The sequence below is a fragment of the Barbatula barbatula genome, assembly GCF_947034865.1.
Source record: "Barbatula barbatula genome assembly, chromosome: 1".
Classification (NCBI taxonomy): domain Eukaryota; kingdom Metazoa; phylum Chordata; class Actinopteri; order Cypriniformes; family Nemacheilidae; genus Barbatula; species Barbatula barbatula.
This window is the reverse complement of record NC_136766.1, coordinates 26512304-26534773: the sequence shown is the minus strand read 5'-3', so window position 1 is coordinate 26534773 and position 22470 is coordinate 26512304. Positions and strand designations below refer to the sequence as shown.

Sequence of the window (22470 nt, the reverse complement as noted above, 5' to 3'; positions counted from 1 at the left end):
TATTTTAAACTGTAATTGACTGAAAATATGACATTTAAGTGTGACATAAATAATATGAAGCTTTTCTTTTTGTGTATGTTTGTTTGTGTGTATATGAGAGAGTGTTCAGAAAGTTGCAAGGTTATATGTTCCTTCATATAGGTCAGTGCTCTTTGCTCTACTTTGTAGCCTTTTTGTTAATGGCATGTGATGGAAACAGTGATATGTCACATTGTCCATGTGTCCATTGCTTACAGTGGTCTCTCAAACATTTTCCTTGTAGCCCCCCCTCTTGTGCAGAGTGCATCCCTTTGTGGCCCCCAAATAAAAACGTATAATCTTTAACTTAACTTTTTTAATTAATTCAGAATAAAATTTCATGAAAAGACAACAGACAACATATTGGCTATAATTAATGTTGGATGTATGAACTTTGAAAAAAATTCTAATCTATTTTTACTGTAGCTAATATCATGTTATCTTTACAATAATCCCTTACAAACCCCAGTACACAATTCTGGAAAGTATGCAAGAAGGAAGAGATAGCCAGAAAGAAAAGATCAAGACATAAACATCATCAGTAATTTCTCAAAAATTTTCTGGATACACCCAAGAATCTTCTGGAGTCCCTGGACCCCAGTTTGAATACTCCCTAGTACTGTAGAGGTGTAGATTATTTATTTATAAAGTTTTACTCGAAACATACATAAATCATGTATAAGACAGATGAGTCTGACAATCAATGGTTGGATGTTGGAAAGCTAAGAGTGCTTTATTATAATACAGATAATTTGCGTGTGTATGAAAAATGTACAGCTTTGATACAGGCATCTAAACAAACTGATGGCTTGCGCTTTTTTGTGTTTACAAGGCTGGGTTGGACAAGAGTGTAGTTGGCAGTGACACAAAGACCACTGAGAATGTCAATACGACCGTCAATGTGGTATGTGGCGTTTCCTATTACGCTGGAGGCAGACACATTGGTAGATAATTCAAGATCTTCTGATAAATACAGAATAAACAAAGTCAAACAAATTGCTTATTTTTATTTACCTTATTTAGTTTTAAGATATATCCAAAAGAGATTTTTGTGGCCTCGCTTTTATAATGGCTGTGTCTAGAAGCTAGTGTTTGACTTTACAATTATTTTTCTTAGGAGTCAAAGTCATTCGCTGTAAACATGTTCAAAGGGCAAAGCAGCACTTCCCAGGTGTTCCCCTTTCCCTCAGGTAACTTAAAACGTCATTTTAGCTCTGGCTGTAAGTGTTCTTACACTTTCAAATGTTTTGGCAAAGGGGTAAATGTTGTATTTAGTTTTTTTCCCCATCACAGTATTGCTTTTGGGCTTTGTTCTCCTATTGATATTTATTATTCTCAGGCTGTAGGTATTTACACAACAGTACACAGTCTCTGAGTGTAATATTTAACATAAATAGTTGTTTTCAATTTTTTACATTTCTCCTTTCATCTTCGTAGTACTAAATGAAGAGCAGGCTCAGTTCCTCCAAGAGCTTGTTGGACCATGCAGTACGTTTTTTGAGGTAAGTCAGATAATAATGCTGATGCTCAATGTAGATTAAAACGTTATGGTTCATAGAATAACACAAATCTGGTCGAAAGGTTGGAGACATATAGCAAACAGTAAACAGACTGACAGATACAAATACTTTAAAGTTGCTGCATTTTGTTTACTGTTGTGTGTCTATTTACCTCCTCTGCCTGTCTGTACTACTGTTGCTGCTCTTCATCTGGCGTGTCTTTGGCGGGAGAGAAGAAGCGCACTCGGAGTGGAAAGGGTTAAAATGATGCACGAACCAGGATCCCAGAACGTCACAAGGCCAGCCTGGCCCTGCCACTTCCACGGCAAGACAAGACTTTCAGCCGCCATGGGCCGCAGCAGGCTGTCTGCTAGTTATAAGTAATTAAATACTTTTTGTTGAGTAATACGTAGAGGTATCAAATTACTTTGGATCCAATTCCAGTATTCCGATACTGAGCTCATGTACTTGTGCGGTAAAAATGCACCGAGCTCATGTACTCGTACGGTAAAAATGCACCGATACCTCATGTAACATAACTGACGGAACGGACTGAAATTTGTTTTGAAATTTCCTTGGAATGTTTGTGACAAGCACATAAAATCATTTATTTTTTCATAAAATGTTTAAGGTGAAGTTGGTTATTATTATGAAGCCATTCTATTTTCATTACTCTCACTGTGTTGGGAAAAGGTACAGGCATCGGTATCAGCGAATACCAGAAAAATATTTAAAAAAATGGTATCGGTGCATCCCTACTAATTACACTGCGGAATATGTAATTAGTAGCTAGTAATTCATTACTTCTTCAGAGTAACTTGCCCAACACTGCTTATATATTCAAAACTTTGTATCATTAAAATCCAGAAGCTCATTTATTGTGTTTTGTGTTCTCACCTTTTATCTACTTTACAATGTGGGGATGTGTGTTTCCAGGAAGTGAATGACCCCATGAAGAATGATACTCTAGAGAAGGTTGAGGACCACACCATGGAAGGCCTGAAAGAAATAGGAGCTTTTAGTTTGCAAGTGCCAGCAGAACGGGGTGGTGTGGGACTCACCAACACACAGGTGAGACGTAAAAATGTTACCAGGTCAACAATACAAAAGGATAAACAAATCAACTGGAGAGAATGGAAACCAAAGTGGTAAAGAATGATCAAGGCATGAGAAGCTTGTGAAACATTCTTGACACCTTGATAAATTCTTATGTTATGACATTCATTCTCTAGCATAAACCTTAGATGAGAGACAAAGTGAAAGGGGCAAGAATTCAGACGGAGCTCTGACGTTCTTTTTTTTTTTTTCCAATTACATTATGCCAGGCTGGTAGAGATTGTGGGGATGGATGATCTAGGTGTGGGCATCACTTTCGGTGCCCATCAGTCCATTGGTTTCAAGGGCATTTTGCTGTTTGGTAACCCCCAGCAAAAAGTACCTTCCAAAGTTGGCCACTGGTAGGTGAGCTTCAATGTGTTTGATACCGTAAAATATGGGATTTTTCAGTAATCATAACAGCTGGCTGCTTTATTTTGAAAAAAGCTTTGACTGTCCAGCATGTTCTTGATAGGAGAAAACATTGCTGCCTTCTGTCTCACTGAACCAGCGAGTGGATCAGATGCTGCCTCCATTAAAACCAGTGCAATCCGCTCCCCCTGCGGCCAATACTTCACCCTCAATGGAAGCAAGATCTGGATCAGGTGTGGGTTCTCACAAGTGAAATTGCACCAACACACTCATTATTAAACACATCCTATCGTGACCACCAGAGGACTTCGCTACTGAATGTAATACAGTCTGATCCATGTCTACATACACAGGCTTACTCAAAATATCTGCATTCATTACGCATTGATAACGCTGAAAAATTACTTTGTCTTCAAGAATTTACAATTACAATATTTCAAGAAACCAGTCTTTTATGGCTCCAACTAAAATAAAGAACATATTTTACCCTTAAAAAAATAGAGAATATTTTCTGGTTCCACAGACAAGTCCAAACAAAGTTGGCTCATTTCTTGAACTGTACATAGCAGCAGCGAAACATGACGTTTGAGCCTCTGCGCACGCGCAACACCCCCCCAATACACACAATTACCATAGTAAGTTATTTTACCTTACTGTGCTTTCCTATAGAAGTGACAATACATAATTATACCATCATAATAAATTTACAATGCTACTCCAGACTTGAAACTCAAGTCGAACACAGCAAGACAGTTAGCACCAAACTAACAAATAAACAAAGCGCGACCTTTTAGAAAAATGATATGAATGGTCAGTTTGCTGTCACTCAAAATTAATCTCTCCGTTGATTTACTGTACTGTCAGCCAGCGGTATGCCACTAGAAGGCGCCCCAACCCCATGTAAGCACACGTTCGACAGCGTATCGCAGAACTGATACTCCTCCATGAACTTGAATTACTACGTGGATGATTGTGGAATTAGACTTGGAAAATCTCACGTGGATAGAATCCGCATCCGCATGTGGAATGTGTAAGAGATTGCATTTTCAACTGCATGTCAGCTGTTGTATCTGATGTCCAGAAGAGGTCCTCAAACACCACAGAACAAAGTCCGTGAATGGAATATAAGTACTATACAGTAGGCTATATTGTTTTTAAGCCTAATTATGTACCAGGCAAACAGGGTTATGGGGAATTTTTTTTAAGGTGTGTAATAATGAAAGAGAAAACCATTTGGGCTATATTTATTTCTTAGTAAGTCACCATTTCAAGGTATATTTAGCCTAGTTGTCTATGGCCTCTGTAATCTGAAGAAAACAGCTTCTGTACTATAGAGGAATGTTAAATCACATATAGGTGAATCACATATATATTAGGTCTATAGCAATGCCCCTGTTAAGAACACCTTATCCTCATTGGGTATTGTATATACAAATAAATATTTAGGCATAAGTACTTGAATTACAAACATAAGTTTCTTCTACATAATGCTCAGGTGGCATAATCACCATATAAAATACAGAATTATAAAAACTGTCCCAAATACCAACCAACTGCGGCGCTGTGCAGACTAATCAGCATGTGACATCATAAGTCATAGGGAATGATTAGAAAGCACCGCTTGCTTTTTCTAGTGTGATGAACTTCAGTCTGTCCCAAAAGGTGCTCCCATGTACCCTTGTGGACTTGTGCCAAGTGCCCTATGGGTCTGTACTTCCTGACATCACCAAGTGTGGACTTAGAGGAGGTTCACAAGACACATGCTGGCTCAAGTATGGCCACCTTGTGTCATCCTGCTGTAAGATCCTGCGGACTGATTGACCATCGGGATACCTATCCCGAGGTAACAGATTAAACAATCCTGCTGATCGTCACATGCCATCCTCCTCTGAGAGCCTGTGGGCCTCACGTGCCATCCTTCTGCAAGCCTGTGGACCACACGCGCCATCCTCCTGTGAGAGCCTGTGGACCTCACGTGCCATCCTGCTGCGAGAGCCTGTGGACCTCACGCGCCAACCTCCTGTGAGAGCCCGTGGACCTCACGTGCCATCTTCATGTGAGAGCCTGTGGACCTCACGTGCCATCTTTCTGTGAAAGCCTGTGGACCTGACGTGCCATCCTCCTGTGAGAGCCTGTGGACCTCTCTTTCAATCCTTCTGCGAGAACCTGTGGACCTCAGGTGCCACCCTCTTCTGAAAGCTTGTGGACTTGACAAGCCATCCTCCTGTGAGAGCCTGTGGACCTGACGCGCAATCCTTCTGTGAGAGCCTGTGGACCTGACGTGCCATCCTCCTGTGAGAGCCTGTGGAGCTCACGTGCAATCTTTCTGTGAGAGCCTGTGGACCGGAAATGCCATCCTCCTGTGAGAGCCTGTGGAGCTCACGTGCCATCTTTCTGCGAGAGCCTGTGGACCTGACGTGACATCCTGCTCTGAGCGCCTGTGGACCTCACGTGCCATCCTTCTGAGAGAACCTGTGGACCTCATGTGCCATCCTCCTGCGAGAGCATGTGGACCTGACGCGCCATCCTCTTGTCAGAGCCTGTGGACCTGACGTGCCATCCTCCTGCGAGAGCCTGTGGACCTGACGTGCCATCCTCCTGCGAGAGCCTGTGGACCTGACATGCCATCCTCCTGTGAGAGCCTGTGGACCTGACGCGCCATCCTCCTGCGAGAGCCTGTGGACCTGACATGCCATCCTCCTGTGAGAGCCTGTGGACCTGACGCGCCATCCTCCTGCGAGAGCCTGTGGACCTCACGTGCCATCCTTCTGAGAGAACCTGTGGACCTCATGTGCCATCCTCCTGCGAGAGCATGTGGACCTGACGCGCCATCCTCCTGTCAGAGCCTGTGGACCTGACGCGCCATCCTCCTGCGAGAGCCTGTGGACCTCACGTGCCATCCTTCTGAGAGAACCTGTGGACCTCATGTGCCATCTTCCTGCGAGAGCATGTGGACCTGACGCGCCATCCTCCTGTCAGAGCCTGTGGACCTGACGCGCCATCCTCCTGCGAGAGCCTGTGGACCTCACGTGCCATCCTTCTGAGAGAACCTGTGGACCTCATGTGCCATCCTCCTGCGAGAGCATGTGGACCTGACGCGCCATCCTCCTGTCAGAGCCTGTGGACCTGACGTGCCATCCTCCTGCGAGAGCCTGTGGACCTGACGTGCCATCCTTCTGAGAGAACCTGTGGACCTCATGTGCCATCCTCCTGCGAGAGCCTGTGGACCTCACGTGCCATCCTCCTGCGAGAGCCTGTGGACCTCACGTGCCATCCTTCTGAGAGAACCTGTGGACCTCATGTGCCATCCTCCTGCGAGAGCATGTGGACCTGACGTGCCATCCTCCTGCGAGAGCCTGTGGACCTGACGTGCCATCCTCCTGCGAGAGCCTGTGGACCTGACGTGCCATCCTCCTGCGAGAGCCTGTGGACCTGACGTGCCATCCTCCTGTGAGAGCCTGTGGACCTCACGTGCCATCCTCCTGCGAGAGCCTGTGGACCTCACGTGCCATGTTCTGACTGCTCTGCTGTGTTTGATTTGGCATAACTCTGATACATATTTTCATTTAGTGCCTGTTCTGTTGTAGCAAACTAATACATTTTGTTTAGGTTCTTTGCTCACCTCTCTCTCTTGGGTCTTCTCCTTAATGGAATATGCTACATAAAGCTAATTCCAGCACATAAAAAGATAACATTCACAAAGTGAATAAAATTATGATGAACCCAAGAGTGAGACGCTCACACAAGGACTGAAGTAAAGCTGGTGTTGCTTTTAATATGACTAAGAAAGAAGACAGTCTGCAACCAAGGAGTTACAAAGGTCCAACAAAAGATAATCCACAAACAAAAGGGTACAAAAATAAGCATACCATAGACTGAAGCTAAAACTCCTAGTAAACTCTAGATAATGTGATACTTGAGATACTGGCTACACAACGTTAAACACAAAGCAACAAAACCGGGGACAAAAGGCTATATAAATACACTGTGCAAACAAGGTAGACGTGGAAGCAAATGACAGTAATGAGGGGCAAACAGGTGAACACAGTGACCCCTATGGGGGAACCAAAAACAACAGCTCCAAATGCGCAGACATGGATTTCAGTGCGAAAGTATGGCACGAGTTTGTGTTCTCAGACTGGTTAAAATGAGGTTACTACGTTGCATATAGATTCGTTTTTTGCAGCTATTATCAATGTAAATTAGTACATTTACAAATAAACAAAAGTGTTCAAACTTAATCTTGAAATGAATACTAGGAGGTCTAGCGACGCCCCTGCATAGGCACATACATTGTAATTATTTTTGTTTAGATTAATATGTATTCCCTATTGGTGTACTGGAACATACGTTAAATGAATAAATACAATGTTCCTATCTACATAAACTAATATAAAGATTCTTGAACAGTGTGCTTCAGTGTGTGCATCTCATAAATGCATACTGTATGAGTAACTCTATACTCTTAGAATATTTTCTCAATAGTAATATGACTAAGTGTGATCACTTCAAGTTTTACTCTCATTATTGATGATGCTTTATGTCGGTGAACAAACTCATACACATATTGCAGCGTGTCTGCAACATCTCCTGGAAACAGGATGAGAGAAACTGAGCCGTAATGCCTGGAAATGGATTTTGTTCTTGTGTTATCTTAATGCAAAAGCAGCAGTATTTCAAATACTGCTGGAAGATAATAAATGTTTTAATGGACTGCTAATTTTAAGCCGGCTGTCTTTTTTTAGTAATGGAGGCCTTGCTGAGATCTTCACTGTGTTCGCAAAAACTCCTGTGATGGATGAGAAGACCGGGGAGATGGAGTACAAAATCACTGCGTTCAATGTGGAGAGGAGATTTGGGGGAGTCACACAGTTAGTGCTTAGTTTTTTCTTTTCTGATCAGTATATTATCTATTTTTTTGGAGGGGGATTCAAAGTGGCCATGAACATCCTCAACAACAGGCGTTTCGGCATGGCTGCAGCCCTCTCCGGAACCATGAAAGGCGTCATTGCCAAAGCGACGTGTATGTGGGCTTAAGTGCATGTGTGCAGGTGTGTGTTCTGTTTGCGAGACGTTTTTCTCTTTCAACGCATAATGCCGATCTGAGTTTTTTATTCTTTCTCTTTCATTTCCTCTTCTCTCACCCAGTTTGTCTAGCATGCTGTAGAAGGCGCCAATTTAAGGCCACATCCTCCCCCCACTTGCTGATACCCGTGTCGTAGTCACTTCCTCTACTTAACATGAAGGGAAATTCCTCTACACACTTTGCACTGTCCCCATGCTTTGCCGGATCTGAGCTTGTGTTGGCACGCGTTCACCACAAATTTATACTGCTTATCTATTAAAAAAGGTGATCGCACAGTTTGCTTGGCAATCTTGAGTCTGAATTCTGGATCAGTCTTATGCTTTGGTCGTTCATTTTTCGCTAAATATAAATTGAGATGAATTAAAGTAGGAAGAAATGCTAGTACTTTTGACAGACTTATTGTCTCATGTCTATGACATGTGCTGTGTGTGCTTATGCTGAGTGATTGTGAGCATGAGAGTTTCTCTGTGTGCATGGAGGGGGAGATTTCCCAGCAGCCTCCGTGCTTTCTCCTGCCGTGGGCGGCTATGTGTCTCTCTCTGTTTGTGTATGCAGGTCAAACCAGGAACACTGTTGTTCTTCTTATTTGCTGTGTACCACTTTCCATGTGTCTACAGTTATATCTGATTGTTTTAATGCCAGATCCAGCATGTGGCAAGTGTATCAGTGAGGGGAATAAAACAGAAGGAAGCACTTCAGAGCATTTCACAAATGCTCTTTAAAGTTATTAAATAAATCTTCCTTTTACACATTTGTATAAATATTTCTTGAAGTAATATGTAAACGACGAATATTAATCCTAAATAGAAATTAATAAATTACCGAAAAGCTTATGGATCAAAATGCTGCTATCGCTTTCAGAAATCAGTAAAGTCAGTTTTAATCTTCTAATTGTATTTATTCTCATTCTCTTTCATTTAATACAGGTCGACCATGCGGCTAACAGGACCCAGTTTGAGAACAAGATCCACAACTATGGTGCCATTCAAGAAAAGATAGCCAGAATGGCAATGCTTCAGTAGGTGACAGAGGTGAGGACGTTTTATTTGCTCAGACTGGATCATTTTGCCTTCTGAAGAGGCACGGCAGCAACTCTATATTTATTGGCTTCTTGTTCTATTAAAAGACTTCTGTCACACAGAAGAATGATGTGTAACTCCTTTAAAGAATAGGAATCACCCAAAAATCTATATTTTCTTAACCTTTCACTTTATTGACATGCCAGAGGTATACGACCCAAACACAAAGATTTTTAAAGAAATATGCTATATCTGTAGGACAGTTTAATACAAGGAGTGAAAATGTTCCAATAATCCGAAAAAACAATTATGAATAAACCATAAGAAATATGAAAAAATTGCTGTAAGAAAGCAATTCATATTTTAAACTTTAGTTAAGTCAACACAAGCACTTCTCAAAACTTGTCATACAGAATATTTTTGTGGTTAAATATATGTGTTCTTCTGAAGAAAGGAAGTCATGTGCATCTGTCATGAGGGTAAGTACATTATGAGAATGTTTGTTTTCGGTGAACCACTTTCTTTTAAGCAAGTTTATAATATGCAAACCTTGCAACTCTTTGCTCAAGGTTTGTCTGTAACATGAACACACCCAAAAACATGTTTTGATAGTACTCAAGTAAACATAATATAAGTATGTATTATAAACTTTGCTCAAGTTCGACAAAACTTTGTTAATATTACTAGTGTCGATGTCACTTAGGTCACTGTATGACCTACCTTCTTCTACAGTACACAAAAGAAGACATTTTAAAGAAGGTTGGTAATCGAACAGTGCCAGCACCCATTCACTTCAATTGTATGGACTCAAAACCAATGCCCTGAATGGGTGCCGTCGCTGTTTGGCTAAAAGGAACCAAGGGCATAGAGATATGTATGGCTTAATATGTTGTAAATATCCTTATACTACTAGCATTTGTCCTTAGAAACGCATACATTATTTTAATATCCTTAAAAAACCCTTAATGTAATGCCCATTTTAACCTATGGAGGTCGCCACTTTCTTTTCTGGTTGCACGGACAGGCTGCTAAACAGAACACAGACACACTAATCAGTTTTTTCTGTAGATATAAGGTGCTTCGATAAAAAAATATATGAAAACAATGCAAACATTTAAAAAAGAAAATTAAGACGATATTTGGTTTATTTTCATACATTTAAATTTTGTTGGTCAGAAACAATTACAAACATACATAATAATAACCAGAAATAATTGCAAATTCAATATATGAAATACATTTTTAGGTATTATAAAATTCAGTTTATCCAGATTTTGACTTTTTGATGTTGATACTGTATTCTCTCTCTCTCGGTCTTAAAGATCAGGTAACACACACAGTTTCTGCCAATCTCATATTAATCTTGAGTACCTACAGTATACAGTAGTATTGCATACGTTGTATCTTCGAAAAGTATTTAGTCTGATCAAATTTATAAAAGAGAGATACAGATGTACGTTTATTTCCAGAAAAGCATGAGCTGTTGGAGGCAGGCAGTGGGACGGAACTACAGCACGAGCATCACATAAATCCCTTCGTGTTTTTTTAAATGATGCACGTACCAACAAAGCCGACATACATTTGACATAGTTCGGCCTACCAAGCACTGGGAACCCGCAATCTGTCAGTTTGAAATAATCTTCCAATCCAGTGTTATATCAAACGTTTATATAACATCCATCACTGACATGCCGTGAACAAACAAACACACCTCAAACGTATCTCCCTATCACAAGAGTAACAAGCTGCATAGTGCAGCCAATCTTGATTCAGCGCAGCCAATCTTGATAAACGGAGCGGGTCTTACTATGCTCGTCGGTTGGTGTGTGGGTGGGCTATTTCTTTTGTTTTGCTGTGCTTTTCTGGGAGAATTGTTCAATAAAATGAATATAGAATTATAAAAAACTTTCCGAAATGTATTGTTACCTTCGCGTTAAGGTTTGCTGAAAACGTGTGTGCCATAGAGTTAAGAGAACAGGTTTAGGTTGCTAGTGCAACCATTTGACGTCACGGAAAAAATGGCGGCCACAGAGTTATATTTTAAATAAGTTTATGAATACTGTCTCAGTTACGCTGCTTTTCATTTCACACTTATGAAGTCAATGCCACTGTTGATATATTAAGCCATACATCTTTCTATACCCCGGGATCCCTTTATCAACACTTTTCAAAATATTTTCTTTTGAGTTCTCTGGAAGAAAGTCATACAGGTTTAATAGGAGAAAAGGGTGCGTAAATAATGACAGAATTTTCATTTTGAGGTGAAATGTCACTATAAGCAAAGTTTTTACCGTAAAAGGCAAATTAGAATAGCTTTAATCCAGAGAGACCTTGTACTGAGGTTATCTTGGATCTTTCTCTGATTGACTTAGCAGATATCAGTGTTTCAAGCTCAGTCTTACTTCCACATGGTTTAGAGGAAGTGGAAACTCCCCCCTTATTTTTATGTGATTCGAATATTTTCCCACATGTGATCCAGTCTAAAAATACACAGCCTTAGGCTCTTATCTGAATCTGTGTTTTATTACAGCAGCTGTGTTCTTTATAGTTTCACATTAGTGATTTTCCAAAGTTTAAGGGGAAACCCATAAAGCAAAAATAACTGATGTTGAATCATCGTTAAATTGGTTATTTTCAACATTAAATCATTTATCTTTGGTATCTGGAAATGCAATAGGTCATGGGTTTGAAAGGGAATGCATGTGCTGATGAAATGCAAAAAAGTCCAAATGTAATTTGCAGTCTGAATAAAAGCATCTACCAAACAAATAAATGTAATTTGATTCAACCTTGTCATCTTTTCTTATTGCCCTCAGTCAATGGCTTACATGGTAAGTGGAAACATGGACAGCGGAGCAACGGAGTTCCAGATGGAGGCGGCCATTAGTCAAATCTATGCCTCATTGTGTTGTCTCAGCTGACAACACAATGAGTCTAAAATGTCCAGATCTTTTCTATAATTTTTTTTTGTGTTGATCTAATCCCTGATTAAAATTTGCTGTTTAAATAATAAATGTTATTTAAAAAATGAACTGAACTGCTAATGATTCATTGTTTATTTCTCCTCTAGGAGGCAGCTTGGATGGTGACAGATGAATGGATTCAGATAATGGGTGGAATAGGATTCATGAAGGTCAGTGTGTTTTAAAATAATTGCAGTGCTAATTTTTCCCACTGGTCGCTCTGGTGCATCCCACTTTCTCAGTTGGTGGAACCAATTTACAATTTGGTCACATCCTTTTTATAGTAATCATAATGACCTTGCATAATGACCTTAGTTGATGAATTGTTATGTTTTTTTTCAGTCAATATGTCTATAGACCACTTGTAGCTTTCCAAATCCAACGAACGCCCCATGCTTGACCCGAGTTCAATACCAGCCTTTACATTAATGTTATTTTAGCCAGCCACTGTTACAATGGGTTCATACAGTGAGTCTCGTGAGTTCAGTGTTTGATATATGAGGTGTTTCAACAAAAATAATTGGTTATTACGTCATTATTTTGCAAATTGGACGTTTGTTTTTAACAGCTGTTAGGACATCGCAAAAGGTAGAAGAAGAAAACACTTCACTGGATAGGATTTTTACTTTAAGTCAGCTGCATGTGCGGAACACTTGTCAGGGAAGAAAAGCCACCATGTTTATGAGCACATTCACATCCAGCCGTAATTCAGTAAAAATATTCTCTCCGAATACGCCATGTGAAACATGGATTCTGTCTTCCTACCTTGTTTTTGATTAACGTGTGAGGGAGAGAGACAGTTCAGAAACCGTCGTGTTCGACTTCATTACGCGCTATAAAGAACGATCGGAATATGACATCAATAGCCAGGTTTCCATTACTCTTCAAAATGCGCAAATTGAAATAGCGCATTGAAAATACGGCCAATGGAAACACGTCAATTTCGCAAAACTCCCATGTATCGCAAAAAAGTTGTCACTCTCGCATGAGTTTTTTTTTTCAGGCAATACAATAAAGGCATATTTCATAAAACTACAATGGAAACACTTTTTGACATATTTACAAGTCACTTGGCGTTTAAAAAAAAGTCACATGACCATTCACGGAATGTTTTGGCGGAACATTTGGAAAGATAGGATGTAAGGAATTCACATTCAAGTAATATCTTTTATGATGGCCCAAATGCAGGAAAACTAGTGAGTGCAGTATGGAGATTTATTAGGAACAGTGAGATAATATGAAAATATATAAGGAAATATAGACATTTCTCTTCACTCTTCAATCTTTCTGCAATATGGTTTCAACCGACATTTAGAAAACATTGCTTAAATTTTTAGCAAATCTGTAATGTAAACCTGGCTAATGTTCAGTGAAAGAACATTTTATCTCATTCTGTTCTGTCTGCACAACACTGAATGAAGTCAAGCACACACTTTAGTTTGGAGACAGAGGGAGAGCACAAGCTCTCTGCTAGCTCTTTCCTACACTTATTGCAAGCTTGTCATTCACCAGTCATAAATCACATTATTGTCACAATATGGAATAATTTTGTTATGAAATATCCCAAAATCACTAGCACAGTGTGATATATTCCATGCAGTTGTGTACTTACATTATCCCAAATGTTCCCAAGAATATGAAATTCCTATTTAAAATAATGGCCCGTACATTGCCTCCCTTGTATTTGTCGCATATCAGTGACTCAATATCTGAGCTCCGCATTACCCTCAATTTCTGGTTGTAGAAACTACGGCAACACGCAAATGCGGTTTAAAAGTGTTTATAAAGCATCTGGGACGCAGCATCTGTTGTTTCGTTATTATGGATCACGGTTACTCTTTGGCGAGTAAAAGAAACCCAAAAAAGCATTAACGTAGTTTACTTTTTAAACAACGACTTTAAACACGTAAAACTATGTAGCATTACGCTACCAAATCAATTGACAAAGTCTGATATCATTCGTGGGCAAACAAAGCATTACATTCCTCGTTTCTTGCAACCATTCATTACGATGACATAAAATTTAATTCATTCATTACCTAGTCCGTGAACATGATGGGTGATCTCCATACGCCTCTGAATGGTGAAAACAACATGTCCCATAATTCCACTCTCCTACATAATGTCATTTAGCTTCGCCTTTAGTTGTTGTTTCGAAATTGCACCATCTCGCTGTCCAAATGTACATATTGTGGCTTTAAATGTTCAAATATATCTTTGGCAGGGCAAACATTTGTTTTACACACTCGCACCACTGCGACCCTGTGACATTTTACCTCGCACGTTATACAAAAAATGATCTCATTTGCGAGCATTTTGGTCGCAGTCTAGAGCCCTGAATTGTATTGCAGATTTTTTAATGCACCATTGTGCATATGCCAAATTGCCAATTATATCAGAAACCAAACCCAATAACACTGCACGTGATAGCGTTTGCCCCATATTTGTTAAACACTTTGTCTGTGCTGTGACTCAAAGTGTACACATTTAGAAACACCTACTGTGTGGGCAGTCGTCTCACTGAAAAGTACAATGTTCTGTCCCGGGGTGGTGGAAAATCTGGAGGTGTCTTGCAGAGATAGACCTGTGCAGCTATAGGCTAGGAAGGGAAGGTCATGCCTGAGCTAACCAGACTGCCACAAAGCAATGCACAACTGAAATGTGTTTGCTGTCTATAGGTCAAGGTCTGACATTGTCTGTGGTTTGTTGAATCAATTCAAATGTTGTTGAATAATTGACAGTGTGTTTTTAAATTATAAACTGTGACTAAAATCAGCCTTTTTTTCTGGGAGGAGACACTTGAAGCAGATCAAGACCTGGTTTCCATCGAAGAGTCTCATCAGTTTCTTTTCTTTAGATTTTTCTTTGTGGGTTACTGAACAGTCAGACCAGAACTACAATTTTCCCCAAAGCTTTTCTCAATTGTCTTGACAACTTACATGCTCTACATATACTTTGCAGTTTGAGCAAGTTTGGAATCATGTTATAAATTTAAATGAATCACAAAATAATCATCAACTCAAATTTGTTATTCTTGTACAAAATAGTTTCTTCTGTTCTCCCAGTAGAATTTAGGTAAAACGCAGTCAATAACATTGTGTTGCATAATCCTTGCAAAAGCATAATCTAATCTGGTTCTCAAGAAACCTTTCGTAAATGAAAAAGGAAAAAACAGCACAATGTAAATAGTTTTTCGATTGCAGAGGTATTGGGTCATTTTGGTGCAATCCTTGCAACTCACCACACTTGCAAGTCATATTTTGGTTTTATAAATGTCCAAGCAAACACTTTTCCAGAAAACATCAGTCTGTAGTGCTGGGAAAAGATAAATACTGTATTATGTAGTGGTCGACTTTTTTAAAGGCCGATGCCGATATTAAGAAAAGCACCGTGGCCGATAAGAGGTCAATATAACACAATTGCAATTTAATGACTTAATGAGCAACAAATGTATTTTTTTGTGTATTACGTGTCTAGTTAGTAACAGAACGCATGACACATGACGTTATATTAATTGTGGGCAGCTAACCATAGCTTAATATGAATTAAATATAGCAATTTAAACATATTATTGATACTTACCATACAACTTTTGTATCTCATCCACCTTACACGACCCATTTCACTGTAGCCGTATTACATTACTGTGCAAATACCTGCTGTACATCTGAGCGGCATTTCTATGAATGCTAATGTGTTGTATGGGTGCCAAACATTAAAATATCGGCTATGTTTACAAATATATCGGTTGATAATTGGACGATTTTTTTATAATCGGCCAATATATTTTTACACAGTCAATAGGTTTTCTGTTTGGCTGCCATATAGCAAATTAGCCTTTTTTTCATAAAAATCGGCCACGGCATATAGCACTCCCATATTAAATGGACAGAGACTTGGACAGCTCAAATGTACAACGACACTCTCGAGTTTAAAGGGGCCAGGCTTTACAAATGTTAAAATGTTTAGTCCAATAACATTTCTTGTTTCAGTTGATCAAAGAAAATAAATACATGACCCCTACAAAAACACATGACCCCTACAAAAAACATCACTGACACTGTTACCCACTATAACCAATGACATCTGCAACATGAGAGGAGCAGACTGTGGGTTTCTGGTCTTCTGATCTGAAGATAAGAGGAAATAATGCACAATAGAGCTTTAAGACTAGATGGTAAATGATTATAAATTAATTAATCTGGATACGAAGTGAAGTGTGGAGCTGTTGGGGGGATGGTTTTAGTATAGGAGTTTGTTTGTTTATTTTGTTCATTCTTAACGCCATTCCAGCATCTCAGGCTTCAAACATGCAAGTATTCTTTTAAGATCGTGTGACATTTCAGAAACTGACCCTTAACCTTGTTGGGGAGCATAAAGGATTTTTTCATGTTTGAAAAAAGTCTTGTCATCGTCTAAAAATTAGATTTTGTATGAAACATTTTCTCATGCACTGTGCTCCATTCTCTCTCTACAGGATGCTGGTGTGGAGAGGATCATGCGGGATTTAAGAATCTTCCGAATTTTTGAGGGTACCAATGACATCCTGCAGCTTTTCGTAGCGCTTAACGGCTTCCAGGTAATGCGGGAATGCAAACATTGCTGAGAATATAACTGGCTGTTTTACAGCTTCCTGTGCTGCAAAACCACCTAGAACTGACAGCACGTGTGGTTGTTGACATCTGGCACTGCGACAAGTTGGTCTTGGTGATTTCCAATGCATAAGAGAGAAATGGTGTTGAGTTTGACTTTTATTTGCAAATGTGTTCTTTTTGTTAGAATGCAGGCAATCACCTGAAGAGCTTGCAGAAAGCATTGAAGAGCCCTCTTGGTAATGCTACGATGTTGCCAAGCATGCTAGGAGGTTAGATGCTGGAGCATATCTTCACACCCTTAAAATACATTTGCAGCATTTCTTCCTTTTGCAGTATCATGTGTTTTGCATCATCATGTATTTTGCATCAGCTTTGTAAACTTCTGATCTTTATCTCGTTGTTTTTATGTCTCTTGCAGGAAGACAGGCATGGGGATAGGGTTGACTCTGCAGGGAACAGAACTTAATCCAGAACTTAATCACAGTGGAGAATTGGTAATGACAAAGTAAAATTGTGACTGGACAATGTTCAAGCAAAACTAGAAGACCAGTGACATATACAGTACCAAATCCAAATTGAGGTGTAGATTGCCCTGGTCTAATGCTTGCTCCTAATTCTCCCTTGAAGACTGTTAAAGCCATTGAGCAGTTTGGAGCTGTTATTGAAGAACGTCTTCTTAAACATGGAAAGAGAATTATTGGTGAGTGATGGGACTGCAATTTGCTTTTAGATCTTTTTGGGCCATCCAAATTAAAGTGTGGGTTGAATTATTTCTTACTGATTACAGCTTCTGCATGTTTGTTTCAGATGAACAGTTTGTTCTGAAGCGAGTTGCAGACCGTGCCATTGATCTGTATGCCATGGTTGTGGTTTTGTCCAGGTAAGTTGCTCAAAACATCATGTATACTTGAGTGGTCTTTTTTCTTTGGGCCAGTAAAACAGTTCTAACCCTCCCAGAATACCTTACACCAGGGCTAGTCAACTGGCGGCCCGTGGGCCAAATGCGGCCAGCCAATCATCAGCCTTAACATTTCAAAGAGAGACTTTAAGAATGGTGTGCTTTAAGAAATCCTGAGACGCCAAATTTTTGAAAGTTAGCCTGCGGCTCATAGCGATTGACATCTTATAAAGCGATTTGATCGGTCTTTCCAAGAAACTTGATGTTATTTACAACGTTATCAATCGTTTGAAAACACTTGACTAAAATGTTTCTAAAGATCGCAAAACACTTGATTAAATGTTTGATTTTTTATAGACATAAATAAAGGTGTTGTGCCAATATCATTTCATTTATTAGAAAACTAAAGTTGTATTTGAAAAATATTTCTTAAATGGACTACTTAAACCAAATAAGGAGATGCAGCCAATAAGAGGCTGGAATAGATAGGAACTCCTTCAAAATTCTTTAAAATTCTAAATATAAAGTAGTAAAGTAATATAATAATATATTGATTTTACTATTTATAGCTACATGTTTAAAGGAACCACAGGTTTAGAGAGATGTATGAATAAATTTGTCAAATCGTATTCATTTTTTTGTCAAATAAAATAAATTCATAAAAAAATAAATAAACGTTATGCTCATTTTAACCGAACTCCTTGTCCTAACCAAACGAGGATTCGGAATCTTTTCCATGTTAATCACAGCTTTTGTCCAACGGCCATTTCTATTTCTGGACGTCACGGCTGACAGCCCCGCCCACCCAACGATCTCATTGGATGTAAGTTCTGCACCTCATGAATATTAATCGCCAAACAAGGATAAGGACAGACTTTGATTACAAACATTTAGATTCTGAAATTATATAATAGAGTCCAGTGAGGCATCACTGAAGTCAAGAGAACAGGAGGCATCTCTTTATGTGTACTCTTCAGCGTGCGAGGTTCCGTGGACCGAGATTGGCTGTGTTGTGTGATAGATTGTCGTATCACTCACCTTTTTCAATTTCGGTATGGACAAACAAATTGCTTATCGCAGGTATCGCATCGCATTTGGTTAGTATGCAGTCTTTTTCGATGACGTCCTCTGGTTGCACAGGCAGCCAAAAATACTTTTTCAAAGTTTATGAATACTGTGACAGTTAGGTTGATATACTAAGCCATAAATCTCTCTGTACCCAGGGATCCCTTTAAGGTAAATATAAATTTTTGTTTCATTCTGTGAACTAACCATATTTCTCCCAAATTTCAAATAAAAAGATTTTTCTATTTTACATTTATTTACAGATAATGAAAACTGGTATATGTACTGGTTTAAAATACTGTTTATGTGATAACCTCGTTGGATGTCATTGTTGGATGACTTTATATCACTCCTGAGGTTTGATTTTGTTGAAATTCAATAGAAATTGGACTAGAATGGCCACAAAACATCTACAAATGCAGATTAAATAAAAGTTTGGAATGGTCTCTTAAATTATTCCACGGCTGAATTTGTATATTCAGTTTATGTGTCTAAACGTACTGTGTGTGTGTACTTTACAGAGCATCCAGGTCTCTCAGCCTAGGTCACCCTTCTGCTCAGCATGAGAAGATGCTGTGTGAAACCTGGTGTACCGAGGTCATTATCTCCCCATCTATTCCACTCCTTGTGCCAACTTAAAATGCATTTTAAAAGCTTTCCTGTGGCTCAGTGGTTAGAGGATTGCACTTGTAAGTAAAGTCACGGGTTCGATCCCAGGGGATTGCACCTGGTCAGAAATAAATGGAAAGTAAAATGCAGTGCCAATCTGCCAAATTCATAAATGAAAAAAGTTCAATCTTCAGCCACATTTTTTGTACTTCAGGCCAATCAGAGAGTCATGGAGGATGTCAAGTTCCTCAGGTCAGGAACATCCAAGCAGATCTTTAAGAAGTGTTTCTGCTGCTGTGGTGGAAAATGGAGGAGTGGTGTCTCCTCATCCTTTGGGATTTTAAAGATCTGTCTTCTCTTGCTCTCATCAGCCAATCATCTCTCAGTGACCAGCCAGTTTGAAATGTCTTGAATTATTGCTTTTTGAAATCATCCTGCAGACTGCTCAGTTTTACACTCCTTGAAGAGTTTTTTTGTCCATCACAAGAGTGCTTTAATATTATATATATTAATATGTAAATGAATAAGGATAATAGAAATATATGTGTAAATGTATATTTAAGGATTGGATTTGTAATTCCTTTTTGTTTAATGTGACACCTAAATCAAAAGATGGAAATTGAATAATAGTAATCTTTGACAACAATGTTGCAAAGCTTCATGATATCTGCTTATGTTCTCTGACTCGAGTGCTTAAAACCTGCTATAATCATTCAGGCCAATGTCCCACCCCCTTTTAGGAATGGCTGTCAGAATCAATAACTGACTGCAGAGACATAATTATTTGTTAAGATACTTTCATGTTATTTCATTTAGTATCGTCTAACACATAAACTATGTGTATACATATATATATATATATATATATATATATATATAAATCTATTTATTTTTTACTTTAAAGAAAGTAACTACGACCATGCTAGTAATACCATAGGCTTTGTTTATCAGAAGCCTATGGTATTACATGTGATAATGACAAGATGATAGTTTTGTCTTAATTACGTATTCTTTTCATTTATGTCTTTGCAATCTCTTTGCCTGTAATCATCGAAATTAGTAATGATGCACAAGAAAAGAAATTAAAAATCATAATATTATTCAGCATACTTTAGAGTCACATTATCCACGTTTCATATTTGTTAATCCTAGTCATTTTCATGACTATTACGATCTACAGTTAACATTGTACAGTTAAAATATATGGTTCAGATTACAAAACAGTGAGTCATTGTTCCTAGTTATTGTACAGTTAAATATATATATAAATTCTCGGCTTGTTCACTTGGTAGGACTGATTCCAGATCCTTTCTGCTGGTGCAGCTCGTGATACACACACAATTGATACAAATATTGCTCAAAGTGTGGCTTTCTTTCTGAAAGAGTTAAGCTTGGGAAACATTAAAGGTTTCTTTCAGTCTCAGTAGGTTCAACAAAACATCAGGCTTGTTTCTCAATCCACAGATGATCACACAGTCGTCTGCGAGATCTCCCTGGATAACAAAGTCTCTGAAGTCATTCTGCGTTCCCTGAAATAAATTATTTCTAACAATTAGAACTTTTAGATTAAATAAGTAATGTATAAACATAATAACATTGCCGAATTGTTTAATTATAATCATATTATATCTTAACTTTGGACACCCGAAACACAGGAAAGCTCAAGATCGTCTTTAAAAATAGAAACTCGGAATGTACGCTTAAAGACGTCAACCAGATAATAAAGCATGGAACCATGCGCAAAGCGCCTTGTGTGACATCACATCAGACAAATACGTGTACACTATTTTAAAGTGTTCCACACCATACCTTTGCTGGCGACACCGTTTGGGATTGGTGAGGTTGACAGTCCACTCCAAAACTCGCTTCAGTCGACCAGACAAGCACGGAAAGCGATGACTAAGGTGCTCTGAAAGTTCCTCTTTACGCAGTCCATACACTATCGGCGCAATGCATTGCGCCAAACTGAAGAAGACAAAACTTATGACCGCAAAGGGCTCTTTAGTAGAACTTCCAAGTGAGTCTTTGCTTTTACGAAGACGTATCAAAAAGAGTACGAAATTTGGCAGAATATAGACGGCGAGCTGCGTGCCATGTAGAGCAATAGTCCTGCAGGCTGCTCGGTTGCGCCGATTGAGCACACCCAAACGTCGCCCCTCATACAAGATCCGCACATAGCTGTACACGATGAGCACTGTACAAATCGATATTAAAACGATTTTGGGCATTTCTCCTTGCAACGATTTCCTTCCACATGTAACATGTCCCACTGTGGTATTGCCTTTATTGAGCGCAAGACTAAGAGGAATAATTGACGCGAGTCCCCACGTTAGGACCCCAATAAGCCATGGCAATGATTTGAAACAAACTTTGTCGTACTGGAGCGGGTAGCATATGGCAAAATAACGGTCAAGCGCCATGGCCGTAATGGTGAGGATGATATTGGACCCGCTTGTCATCAGAATTAGTATCAGTACCATGCAGACGGATGCGGTGGTTGCGGCTTTCAAGTATAATTGTAGGTAGAAAACGAAACATACTGAAAAGTAAATCAGTGCAGAGAACAACAGGTGGAACACCAGGACGAAGCGCGCGTGGGACCGGAGGCGCGCCTCGCGCACTATAGTCCAATTAATAATGAGATTAAAAAAAGCCAAAATGACGAATGAAACTGCAGATGCCCCCATACGCACGCCAATGTGGGGGTCGTCAACTCCATCTGAAGAATTTGACATCATACAGCTTCTTCAGGCCTCACTCATACTGTAGATCCAAATAGTTTCGTAAAGGCAAAATATTTCCACAACGGGATGGTGCATTTGGATCGCAAGTATTTTTCCAAAGTCCACGCGAATTATTTGTTCCTAGTTCGAGTCTCGAGCACCTGCGTTCCTTGCACATGACAGTTCACACACGAAACCCAGTTTAGTGATGGCACCCCACTTCCCGCTTTAAATGAGAAAACGGAGACAGTGGGCGGTGTTTTAGCAGTTTCATATCCGCGCCTTTTTTTACATTTACATTAGCCTAATACAATGCCTCATGCACGTATTTGCATACCTGTCAATATTTGGGTACACAAATCCGGGAGACCCGTGATGGGGGTGATGAGTTGCGGGGGTGTTGTGTATAGGTATAGGGCACCCCTCTGTAATAAGGTGACCAGGCGTCCCCGTTTTCGGGGACAGTCCAAGTTTTTGGTGTTCTGTCCCCGACTTGACCTGTCCCCGGTAATAACCCCCCCCCACACC

At 39.5% G+C, this 22470-nt stretch overlaps 2 protein-coding genes across 2 annotated transcripts; one reads left to right on the top strand and one right to left on the bottom strand.

The window, feature by feature from the left end:
- The first annotated feature begins 1141 nt into the window (after positions 1–1141).
- Positions 1142–19928, top strand: acadvl (acyl-CoA dehydrogenase very long chain). Its single transcript, XM_079450987.1, is given in 20 exon segments — positions 1142–1208; positions 1456–1520; positions 2454–2588; positions 2835–2936; positions 2938–2974; positions 3088–3217; positions 7730–8003; positions 8997–9089; positions 9093–9101; positions 11906–11992; positions 12160–12222; positions 16530–16631; positions 16832–16889; positions 16892–16916; positions 17066–17141; positions 17275–17347; positions 17455–17527; positions 19132–19207; positions 19434–19501; positions 19503–19928. Coding segments are annotated over 20 exon segments (1656 nt in total). The 5' UTR covers positions 1142–1159; the 3' UTR covers positions 19564–19928.
- Positions 19929–20301: 373 nt separating this feature from the next.
- Positions 20302–22128, bottom strand: LOC306891524 (olfactory receptor 13C7). Its single transcript, XM_079451877.1, has 2 exons — positions 21029–22128; positions 20302–20748 (listed from the first exon to the last, which is right to left on the bottom strand). The coding sequence occupies exons 1-2, from the start codon at positions 21955–21957 to the stop codon at positions 20688–20690; spliced, it is 990 nt and encodes a 329-aa protein (XP_079308003.1). The 5' UTR covers positions 21958–22128; the 3' UTR covers positions 20302–20687.
- Between the last annotated feature and the right edge of the window lie 342 nt (positions 22129–22470).